The sequence below is a fragment of the Bos taurus genome, chromosome Y (assembly GCF_002263795.3).
Source record: "Bos taurus isolate L1 Dominette 01449 registration number 42190680 breed Hereford chromosome Y, ARS-UCD2.0, whole genome shotgun sequence".
Taxonomy (NCBI): domain Eukaryota; kingdom Metazoa; phylum Chordata; class Mammalia; order Artiodactyla; family Bovidae; genus Bos; species Bos taurus.
In genome coordinates, this window is record NC_082638.1 from 54,234,511 (window position 1) to 54,247,323 (window position 12,813).

Genomic DNA, 12,813 nt, shown 5'->3' on the forward strand with positions numbered 1-12,813 from the left:
GACTGCAGACTATAGTACAAAGCTACAGTTATCAAGACAATATGTTACTGACACCAAGACAGAAATATAGACCAATGGAACAAAATAGAAAGCCCAGAGATAAATCCACGCACCTATGGTCACTTTATCTTTGACAAAAGACTCAGGAATATACAATGGAGAAAAGACCGATCTCTTTAACAAGTGGCACTGGAAAAGCTGGCCAACCACCTGTAAAATAATGACTCTAGAATACTTTCTAATGATACACAAAAATAAACTAAATATGGATTAAAGATCTAAATGAAAGACCAGAAACTGTAAAACTTCTAGAGGAAAATATAGACAGAACAGTCTCTGACATAAATCACAGCAGGACCTTCTATGACTCACCTCCCAGAGTAATGTAAATAAAAGCAAAAATAAACCAACGGAACGAATCAAATTTAAAAGCTCCTCAACAATGAAGGAAACAAGGAAGGTGAAAAGGCAGTCATGACTAAGTAAAACTCAAAAATATACAAGAAGCTCATGCAACTCAATACCAGAAAAAATTAATGGCCCAATCTGGACATGGGTTTGGGTAGACTCCAGCAGTTGTTGATGGACACGGAGGCCTGGCATGCTGCAGCGCGTGGGGTCGCAAATAGTCGGGCACAACTGAGCAACTGAACTGAACTGAACTGATACATCCATGGCTGATTCATGTCAATGTATGGCAACAACCACTACAATTTTGTAAAGTAATTAGCCTCCAATTAAAACAAGTAAATTACTTAAATTTAAGTAAAAAAAAAATCTAGTGTAGAGGGTAGACTCTATGAAATACAATATTAAAAATACAAAACACAATCAATCACAAAATATGTTTAAAAAATATGAAATATGCTTTAAAAATAGGGTCATATTTTGCAAGGTAATAGGTTGTAAAATTGAAAATTAAAGGATTAATTATGACCCAGCAATCCCACTGCTGGGCATACACACCAAGGAAACCAGAATTGAAAGAGACACGTGTACCACAATGTTCATCACAGCACTGTTTCTAATAGCCAGGACATGGAAGCAACCTAGATGTCCATCAGCAGACGAATGGATAAGAAAGCTGTGGTATGTATACACAGTGGAGTATTACTCAGCCATTAAAAAGAATACATTTGAATCAGTTCTAATGAGGTGGATGAAACTGGAGCCTATTATATCGAGTGAAGTAAGCCAGAAAGAAAGAAAGAAAGAAACCCACACCAATACAGTATACTAACACATGTCTATGGAATTTAGAAAGATGGTAACGATAACCCTGGATGTGAGACAGCAAAAGAGACAAAGATGTATAGAACAGTCTTTTGGACTCTGTGGGAGAGGAAGAGGGTTGGATGATTTGGGAGAATGGCATTGAAACATGTATAATATCATATAAGAAACGAATCGCCAGTCCAGGTTTGATGCAGGTTACAGGATGCTTGGGGTTGGTGTACTGGGATGACCCAGAAGGATGGTACAGGGAGGGAGTGGGAGGGGGGTTCAGGATGGATAACACGTGTACACCCATGACAGATTCATGTGGATGTATGGCAAAACCAATACAATATTGTAAAATTTAAAAAAAAAAAAAAGTAAGAAGGAAAAAATAATAAATAATTTTAAAAAATTAGAAGGTTGATAATAGAAAAACTATATCTAGGAATTTCTCTGGAGCCGTTGTGGGCAGTGTGGGTTCAGTTGAGTTTCAGATGATTCCTTGTTCCAGCTTGCATTTCTTTACAAGATCTATAAGCCCCTTCCTATGCTTAGTCAATATTAACTACAGGGTTTTAATCTGTTGCACCTTTCACTCCCAGAGGGGTTCCCTTTTCTTTATTTGTTTTGGCTTTCTCTCTTTGCAAGTCTCTTTAGTGTCTAATTTCTGCCCTGGCACAAGGGGGCAAAGGTGGTCACTTATTTCGGCTCACTTGTTCAGTTGAGTTGTGGGGAGGGAGGAACACTGCAAACAAATAATGTTGGTGTGTATTTTGGGAAAGTGCTTGCAGTGTATGGAACACACTGGGCTTTCCCAAACTCATGGTGGTGTGTGCTTTCCACGTGTACACTGCTCAGGTTCCAGATTGCTCTTCAGGGGTACTGCCCAATGTGGGCCCTGCATTTCCTGCAATTCCCAGGTCTAAGCTGCTCAGGTTCAGGTTTTCAGGTACACCGCAAAGTCACAGACTCAGATGCACGTGCGTTTTGTGCCCTTCCCAGGTCCCAGCAGCTCAGGCGACCAGGTGCTTGGCCAACGCACTGTCCCAAGTGGGCCATGCATCTTAATTACCTACTGGGTCCAGGCCGCTCAGTTTCCTGGGTGTGCCATGAGAACACTGCCTCAGGTGTATCATGTGTCTCCTCTGGGGAGCTGATCTCAAGCTGCAACTCTCCTGGCAGATGTCAACCGTCCAGGACTCCAGGAAGACATGGTTAGAAACTGGCAGCCTGCTCACAGTTTGGTGGAGAATGCCGGTCTCTGAGGCTGAGGCCGCCCCTTGCCTTCTGGTTCTGGCTGCCACACACATGGCTGTCTGCCTCTTGTTGGGGCAGGGGCCTGGAGACAGCCGGCTAGTTCTGCTTTGGTATTTGCTCAATCCTTTGTTCTCCTTTCAAAGACAATGAGCAGCCTATCCGGGTACCTGGTGTCCTCTGCCAGCATTCAGAAATTGTTTTGTGGAAGTTGCTCAGCGTTCAAATGATCATTTGATGAATGTGTTGGGGAGAATGGGGTCTCCCCATCTTATTCCTCTGCCATCTTAGGACCACGCCCCCACCCCGAGGTCTTGTTTATGTATCCATTTAGCCAGTCTGGGCTTTTTGGTTGGAACATTTAATCCATTTATATTTAGAATAATTATTGACATATGTGCTCCTTTTCGGAGAAGGCAATGGCACCCCACTCCAGTACTCTTGCCTGGAAAATCCCATGGACGGAGGAGCCTGGTAGGCTGCAGTCCATGGGGTCACACAGAGTTCGACATGACAGAGCGACTTCCCTTTCACTTTTCACTTGCATGCATTGGAGAAGGAAATGGCAACCCCCTCCAGTGTTCTTGCCTGGAGAATCCCAGGGACCGGGGAGCCTGGTGGGCTGCCGTCTATGGGGTCGCACAGAGTCAGACACGACTGAAGCGACTTAGCAGCAGCAGCAGCAGTGCTCCTATTGCCATTTTCTTAATTGTTTGGGGTCGGTTTTGTAGATCATTTTTCTTCTCTTATATTTCTTGACTATATAAGTCCCTTTACCATTTGTTGTAAAGCTGGTTTTGTGGTAAAGAATTCTCTTACCTTTGGCTCATCTGAAAAGCTTTGATTTCTCCATCAATTTTGAAGGAGATCCTTGCCACTTACAGTAATCTTGGCTGTAGATTTTTCTCTTTCAGTGCTTTAAATATGCCATGCCGTTCTCTTCTGGCCTGCAGAGTTTCTGTTGAAAGATCAGCTGTGAAACATATGGGGTTTCCATTGGATGTTACTTGTTACTTTTAACTTGCTACTTTTAATATTCTTTCTTTGTGTTTCATCTTCCTTAGTTTGCTTAGCATATGTCTAGGGCTGTTTCACCTTGGGTTTATCACAAATGGGACTCTTGGCACCTCTTGGACTTGATTGACTATTTCCTTTTCCATGTTGGGGGTTTTTCAAGTATAATCTCCTCTAAACTTTTCTCATACCCTTTATTTTTCTCTCTTCTTCTGGGACCCCTATAATTTGAATCTTGGTGCATTTAACATTGTCCAAGAGGTCTCTGAGGCTATCCTCAGTTCTTTTCATTCTTTTGACTTTATTCTGCCCTTCCGCAGTTGTTTCCACCATTTTGTCTTTCAACACACTGATCCATTTTCTGGTTCAGATACCCTGCTCTTGATTCTTTCTAGAGTATTTTTAATTTCAGTAATTGTTGTTTGTCTCTCTATTTATTTTTCAATTTATTTTTTGCTTATTCTTCAATTCAACTAGGGGTTTGCTCATTGATTCTTGCATTGTCTCCATGTCAATTTCAAAGTTTTTGATCATCTTTACTACCATTATTCTGAATAGTTTTTCAGGCAGTTTGCCTATTTCCTCTTCATTTGTTTAAATTTCTGTGTGTCTAGTTTGTTCCTTTATTTGTGCAGCATTTCTTTGTCATTTCTTCATTTTTAAAAAGATCTTATTGTGTTTGAGGTCTCCTTTTGCCAGCCTTCAAATTTGCATTCTTTCTTCCTTTTAGTTTCTGCACTCCTAAATTTGGTCCAATGGTTTGTGTAAGCTTTGCATTGGGTGAGATTGGTGCTGAGTTTTTGTTTTGTTTTTTTTTCTTTTCTTGTCCTTCTGATGTGCAGGGCTGATTGAGAAGGATAATCCTGTCTGCTGATGACTGGGTTTCTACTTTTGTCCTATTTGCTGTTTGGATGAGGTGTCCTACACTGGGTTGGGTGGTCCTGATTGGTGGTTGGGTGATTCTAGGTCTTGTATTCAAGTGGTTTAGTTTGCATGAGTGAGTTCTCTGTAATTGATACTCCCTAAGGTTAGGAGTTCTCCGGTTGTATAGGGTCTTGAAGTCAGTGCTCCCACTCCAAATGTTCAGGGCTGGATCATTGGCCAGGAACACCGTTACAACAGGTGGTTTGTTATGGTATTAAGTTAGATTAAAATAAATATCCAAAAAAAAAAAAAAAGAGAGAGAGAAACCAAAGGTGAACCCCTGACAAATGGCAGTTACACTGTCACACAAATAATAATTAAAATAAAGGAATATACACATATATTCCAATATATGGGAATATACACACATACAACCATCAGCAAAATCCAAACAGTTCAACAAAAATAAACTACAATAGGCTGACCTAGCAAACAAGGGAAACCAAAAATGATATCTACCAGTTAAGCACAAAACTAACGAGTGCACAGGCTGGAAAAGAAATCTAAAGCAAAGTCCCAAGTGGGGATGAAAGCACTGAAAATAAAACTAACAAAATGTTAAGAGGAAAGGAAGGAAAGAAAAGAAAGAAAGAATAGATATGCGAGGTTCAACAGAGGTAGATGAACAAGGTTTGTTTAAAGTTTAACTGCAAGGGGACAAGAACAGAGGAAAGGCAAACAATGGAATAAATATAATAGGTTTAAAAAATTAAAATTTAAAACAATAAAAATAGAAAATAATAATAAAAAAAAATCAAAAATAAATGGGAAAACAAGGAATCCTCCAAAGAACTGTAAAAATCCAATGTAGAAGCAGAGGTTTATCACAAGAGTAAAAAGTATGACTGAATATATACATGTACATATACACCCACAAGCAAAATCAAAACATTCCAGAAAAATAAAGTACAATAGATTGATTGACCTGGTGAACAACGGAAAAAAAATATATATATATATATGTATATGTATATATATATATACCTACATACCAGAATAGAATCACCTGAAGCACAAACTGGGAAACAAATCTAGAGCAAGGTGCCAATTGGAGAATAAAAGAATGAAAATAAAACTAACAAATATATTGAGAGAAAAGGAAAGAAAGAAAAAAATACATATGCAGAGTTAAATAGAGGTACAGATGACTGTTGAGAGTCCCTTGGACTGCAAGTAAATCCAACCAGTCCATTCTAAGGGAGATCAGTCCTGGGTGTTCATTGGAAGGACTGATGTTGAAGCTGAAATTCCTATACTTTGGCCACCTGATGCGAAGAGCTGACTCATTGGAAAAGGCCCTGATGCTGGGAAAGATTGAGAGCAGGAGGAGAAGCGAACAACAGAGGATGAGATGGTTGGATGGCATCATCAGCTCGATGGACATGGGTTTGGTTGGACTCCAGGGGTTGGTGATGGACAGGGAGGCCTGGCGTGCTGTGGTTCATGGGGTCACAAGGAGTCGGGCACAACTGAGCCACTGAACTGAACTGAACTGAACTGAAAAGATGTATATACATTAAAGATTAACTGCAAGGGGAAAAGAACAGTAGGAAAAGTAAACAAATAATAAATGTAGAAACAATAATAATAGGTTTAAAAAATGAAAAAGAGAGAGAGAAAAGGAAACGCCACAGAATTTCAAAAGCTGTATATAGAGACAGAGATTTATAACAGCAATACAAATGTGGCTGAAGAAAAATAAGGATCAAAAGCTTCATTAGATTTCATAGTGCCAATGAAATTGGCAACTACAACGTGGGCGAGGGGAAGGAATTGAAACCAACCACACAAACAAAAATCCTAAAGAATCTACAGAGCAAGTCAAAACATGAGAATAATACAGGTTTTTCTTTAGTCATTGCTCTCAGAGTCCTTTCCCCCGCTAAAATTGCAGTCCACCTCACCTCCCTAGGATGCCCTCCAAAACTGTGCTGAACTCTGAACCTGATTTGGGGGGAGCTCATTCTAATCCGGTCCTACTCCTATATGTTTTTTGTCTCCTATGTTCACAACTATCAGAACCAGGACGTTTCCTTTTGTGGCAGTTATCAGTGTCTTTTTATATATTATTCAGTTCAGTTCAGTCGCTCAGTCGTGTCCGACTCTTCGCGACCCCATGAATCGCAGCACGCCAGGCCTCCAGTCCATCACCAACTCCCGGAGTTCACTCAGACTCACGTCCATCGAGTCAGTGATGCCATCCAGCCATCTCATCCTCTGCTGTCCCCTTCTCCTGCCCTGAATCCCTCCCAGCATCAGAGTCTTTTCCAATGAGTCAACTCTTTGCATGAGGGGGCCAAAGTACTGGAGTTTCAGCTTTAGCATCATTCCTTCCAAAGAAATCCCAGGGCTGATCTCCTTCAGAATGGACTGGTTGGATCTCCCTGGAGTCCATGGGACTCTCAAGAGTCTTCTCCAACACCACAGTTCAAAAGCATCAATTCTTCAGTGCTCAGCCTTCCTCACAGTCCAACTCTCACATCTATACATGACCACAGGAAAAACCATAGCTTTGACTAGACGGACCTTTGTTGGCAAAGTAATGTCTCTGCTTTTGAATATGCTATCTAGGTTGGTCATAATTTTCCTTCCAAGAAGTAAGCGTCTTTTAATTTCATACCTGCAGTCATCATCTGCAGTGATTTTGGAGCCCTGCCCCATCAACACCGCCCCCCAAAAAAAAACAAAACAAAACAAAAATTGACACTCTTTCCACTGTTTCCCCATCTATTTCCCATGAAGTATATGGGACCGGATGCCATGATCTTCATTTTCACTCTCCACTTTCATTTCATCAAGAGACTTTTCAGTTCCTCTTCACTTTCTGCCATAAGGGTGGTGTCATCTGCATATATGAAGTTATTGACATTTCTCCCAGCAATCTTCTTTCCAACTTGTGTTTCTTCCAGTCCAGGGTTTCTCATGATGTACTCTGCATAGAAGTTAAATCAGCAGGGTGAGAACATACAGCCTTGACGAACTCCTTTTCCTATATGGAACCAGTCTGTTGTTCCATATCCAGTTTTAACTGTGGCTTCCTGACGTGCATACAGGTTTCTCAAGAGGCAGGTCAGGTGGTCTGGTATTCCCATCTCTTTCAGAATTTTACACAGTTTATTGTGATCTACACAGCAAAGGCTGTGGCATAGTCAATAAAGCAGAAACAGAGGTTTTTCTGGAACTCTCTTGCTTTTCCATGATCCAGTAGATGTTGGCAATTTGGTCTCTGGTTCCTCTGCCTTTGCTAAAACCAGCTTGAACATCAGGAAGTTCACAGTTCATGTATTGCTGAAGCCTGGCTTGGAGAATTTTGAGCATTACCTTACTAGTGTGTGAGATGTGTGCAATTCTGTGGTAGTTTGAGCATTCTTTGGCATTGCCTTTCTTTGGGATTGGAATGAAAACTCAGCTTTTCCAGTCCTGTGGCCACTGCTGAGTTTTCCAAATTTGCTGGCATATTGAGTGCAGCACTTTCCCAGCATCATCCTTTGAGATTTGAAATAGCTCAACTGGAATTCCATCACCTCCACTAGCTTTGTTCATAATGCTGCTTTCTAAGCCCCACTTGACTTTATATTCCACAATGTCTGGCTCTAGTTCAGTGATCACACCATCGTGATTATCTGGGTCGTGAATATCTTTTTTGTACAGTTCTTCTGTGTATTCTTGCCACATCTTCTTAATATTTTCTGCTTCTGTTAGGTCCATACCATTTCCGTCCTTTATCGAGCCCATCTTTGCATGAAATCTCCCCTTGGTATCTCTAATCTTCTTGAAGTGATCTCTAGTCTTTCCCATTCTGTTGTTTTCCTCCTTTTCTTTGCATCGCTCCCTGAGGAAGGCTTTCTTATCTCTTCTTGCTCTTTCTTGGAACCCTGCATTCAGATGCTTATATCTTTCCTTTTCTCCTTTGCTTTTCACTTCTCTTCTTTTCACAGCTATGTGGATTTAATCTGCAGCTTGTACAGGTGGTAGGAAGGTTTTGGGTCTTCTTCCTTAACAACACTGCCCCTGGGTTCCAATTGTGGTTTTATTCCCACTTTTCAATGTGAATCATCCACTGGGGTTTGCTCTTGAGACTGTCCTGGAGGACTTGGGTTTGCCCCTGTGAGGGGGCCAGATGTGGAGATGCAACTGCTTCAGTCATAGTGGCTCTGGCTGCATCAGGGACTCAGAGGAGTTGGTGGCTAGGGCAGCAGGACATATAGTGCTCTAGAAGGGTATGTCAACCAGTACTGGCCCATACGTACCAGTATTTTTGCATGTAGAAACCCCTTCCCTGAGAAAGAAGCCTGGCAAGCCACAGTTACAATGGCACATGCAGTTGGACACTAAGGGCGGCAGTGAGGAGATACCCCTCCTCCAAGGTAAGGAGCAGTGGCTGCACTTTGATGGAGCGGCTGTGAAGGGATACCCCACACCCAAGGTAAGAGAAACCCAAGTAAGATGGTATGTGTTGCAAGAGGGCATCAGAAGGCAGACACACTGAAACCATACTCACAAAAAACTAGTCAATGTAATCACACTAGGACCACAGCCTTGTCTAACTCAATGAAACTAAGCCATGCCCTGGGGGCAACCCAAGAGGGGCGGGTCATGGGGGAGAGATCTGACAGAATTGGTCCACTGGAGAAGAGAATGGCAAACCGCTTCAGTATTCTTGCCTTGAGAACCCCATGAACAGTATCAAAAGGCAAAATGATAGGATACTGAAAGGGGAACTCCCCAGGACAGTAAGGACCCAATATGCTACTGGATATCAGTGGAGAAATAACTCCAGAAAGAATGAAGGGATGGAGCCAAAGCAAAAACAATACCCAGTTGCAGTTGTGACTGGTGACAGAAGCAAGGTCTGATGCTGTAAAGAGCAATATTGCATAGGAACCTGGAATGTCAGGTCCATGAATCAAGGCAAATTGGAAGTGGTCAAACAAGAGATGGCAAGAGTGAATGTAGACATTCTAGGAATCAGCGAACTAAAATGGACTGGAATGGGTGAATTTAATTCAGATGAGCATTATATCTACTACTGCAAGCAGGAATCCCTCAGAAGAACTGGAGCAGCCATCATGGTCAACAAAAGATTCCGAAATGCAGTACTTGGATGCAATCTCAAAAACGACAGAATGATCTCTGTTCGTTTCCAAGGCAAACCATTCAATATCACAGTAATCCAAGTCTAGACCTCAACCAGTAATGCTGAAGAAGCTGAAGATGAACGGTTCTATGAAGACCTACAAGTCCTTTTCAAACTATACCCAAAAAAGATGTCCTTTTCATTGTAGGGGACTGGAATGCAAAAATAGGAAGTCAAGAAACACCTGCAGTAACAGGCAAATTTGGCCTTGGAATACGGAATGAAGCAGGGCAAAGACTAATAGAGTTTTGCCAAGAAAATGCACTGGTCATAGCAAAGACCCTTTTCCAACAGCACAAGAGAAGACTCTACACATGGACATCACCATATGGCCAACACTGAAATCAGATTTATTATATTCTTTGCAGCCAAAGATGGAGAAGCTCTATACAGTCAACAAGAACAAGACCAGGAGCTGACTGTGACTCAGATCATGAACTCCTTATTACCAAATTCAGACTGAAATTGAAGAAAGTAGGACAAACCCCTAGACCATTCAGGTAAGATCTAAATCAAATCACTTATGATTATACAGTGAAAGTGAGAAACAGATTTATGAGCCTAGACCTGTTAGATAGAATGCCTGATGAACTATGGAATGAGGCTCATGACAATCTACAGGAGACAGGGATAAATACAATCCCCATGAACAAGAAATGCAAAAAAAGCAAAATGGCTGTTTGGGCACCCCTTACAAATAGCTGTGAAAAGAAGAGAAGCGAAAAGCAAAGGAGAAAAGGAAAGATATACGCATCTGAATGCAGAGTTCCAAAGAATAGCAGGAAGAGATAAGAAAGCCTTCCTCAGTGATCAATGCAAAGAAATAGAGGAAAACAACAGAATGGGAAAGACTAGAGATCTCTTCAAGAAAATTAGAGATACCAAGGGGACATTTCATGCAAAGATGGGCTCAATAAAGGACAGAAACGGCATGGACCTAACAGAAGCAGAAGATACTAAGAAGAGATGACAAGAATACACAGAAGAACTATACAATCAAGATCTTCATGATCCAGATAATCCCGATGATGTGATCACCGACCTAGAGCCAGACATCCTGGAATGTGAAATCAAGTGGGCCTTAGAAAGCAGCACTACGAACAAAGCTAGAGGAAGTGATGGAATTCCAGTTGAGCTATGTCAGATCCTGAAAGATGATGCTGTGAAAGTATTGCACTCAATATGCCAGCAAATTTGGAAAACTCAGCTGTGTCCACAGGACTGGAATGGTCAGTTTTCATTCGAATCCCGAAGAAAGGCAATGCCAAAGAATACTCAAAGTACTGCACAGTTACACTCACCTCACATGCTAGTAAAGTAATGCTCAAAATTCTCCAGGCCAAGTTTCAGCAATACGTGAACTGTGAACTTCCTGATATTCCAGCTGGTTTTAGAAAAGGCAGAGGAACCAGTGATCAAATTGCCAACATCTGCTGGATCATGGAAAAAGCAAGAGAGTTCCCGAAAAACCTCTATTCCTGCTTTATTGACTATGCCAAAGCCTTTGCCTGTGTGGATCACAGTAAACTGTGGAAAATTCTGAGAGAGATGGGAATACCAGACCACCCGACCTGCCTCTTGAGAAATCTCTATGCAGCTCAGTAAGCAACAGTTAGAACTGGACGTGGAACAACAGACTGGTTCCAATTAGGAAAAGGAGTACGTCAAGGCTATATATTATCACCCTGCTTATGTAACTTCTATGCAGAGTACATCATGAGAAACCCTGGACTGGAAGAAACACAAGCTGGAATCAAGATTGCCGGGAGAAATATCAGTAACCTCAGACATGCAGATGACACCGCCCTATGGCAGAAAGTGAAGAGGAACTAAAAAGCCTCCTGATGAAGGTGAAAGTGGAGAGTGAAAAAATTGGCTTCAAGCTCAGCATTCAGAAAACGAAGATCATGGCATCCGGTCCCATCACCTCATGGGAAATAGATGGGGAAACAGTGGAAACAGTGTCAGACTTTATTTTGGGGGGCTCCAAAATCACTGCAGATGGTGACTGCAGCCATGAAATTAAAAGACACTTACTCCTTGGAAGGAAAGTTATGACCAACGTAGATAGCATATTCAAAAGCAAAGACATTACTTTGCCAACAAAGGTCCGTCTAGTCAAGGCTATGGTTTTTCCTGTGGTCATGTATGGATGTGAGAGTTGGACTGTGAAGAAGGCTGAGCACCTAAGGATTGATGCTTTTGAACTGTGGTGTTGGAGAAGACTCTTGAGAGTCCCTTGGATGGCAAGGAGATCCAACCAGTCCATTCTGAAGGAATTGAGCCCTGGGATTTCTTTGGGGGGATGATGCTTAAGCTGTAACTCCAGTACTTTGGCCACCTCTTGAGAAGAGTTGACTCATTGGAAAAGACTCTGATGTTGGGAGGAATTGGGGGCAGAAGGAGAAGGGGACAACAGAGCATGAGATGGCTGGATGCCATCACTGAGTCTATGGACGTGGATCTGGGTGAATTCCGGGAGGTGGTGATGGACAGGGAGTCGTGGCGTTCTGCGATTCATGGGGTCGCGAAGAGTGGGACAGGAATGAGCGACTGAACTGAACTGATGTGAACTGAACTGAACTGAAGTGACCAGGTATCCATAGACACCAGACTTTTTTGCCTGTAGCAGCTCCGCCCCAGCGAGCTTTGGGCATGAACTTGGCATAGCTTCTTGATTTCTGGGGACCGTGGTAGCGATAACTCTGCAGGGACAAAGACCTCCTCTGCCACAGAAGTTTTGACCCTATCAGAGACTTTTCACCAGCCTCTTGTAGCTGGTGATAAGGAGGCCTCTTTTGCCACTCTTCTTCCATAGCTCCACTCTTTCAGGCACTTAGAGGGCTCCCTTGCCTGGGGTACTTCTCTGTTGTTTGGAGCATCAGGTACATAGATGGGGCCCCTGTGTGGGGTCCTAGTCTGCAGATCAGTAAGTCAGGCACTTGATTGGCCAGCCTATCTATTGTTTAGCTGTCTATGCTGGTGTAGGGGGAGAAAGAGACTATGGTGAGGGCTCCACCACCTATGATTGACCCAGTAGGATCCCCTTGCTTTCATGGGGCCTGGTGTTCCTCCACAAGCATTTCCCATCCCGATCTCCTTCCTCACATCCCATCAGTCCGTCTCTCTGCAGTCAATAGCAGCCCTTGCCCTGGGATTGCTCCACAATCCGAAAAATCCAGATCCCAACTGCTGTCCCTTCTATGGGACCTGTGTCCCTGTCTGGGGTGTGTATGACTGTGGCAAGGACTGTCTGATTCTCATTC

At 42.5% G+C, this 12,813-nt stretch overlaps 1 protein-coding gene across 1 annotated transcript in view; it reads left to right on the plus strand.

The window, feature by feature from the left end:
- LOC132344552 (heat shock transcription factor, Y-linked-like) overlaps nt 1-12,535 on the plus strand; it is a 186,358-nt gene extending 173,823 nt beyond the window's left edge. The window contains exon 3 of the mRNA XM_059884234.1: nt 12,518-12,535. Within this exon, the coding sequence (XP_059740217.1) occupies nt 12,518-12,535 (18 nt within the window). The remainder of the gene's footprint in view (nt 1-12,517) is intronic.
- The last annotated feature ends 278 nt before the right edge of the window (nt 12,536-12,813 follow it).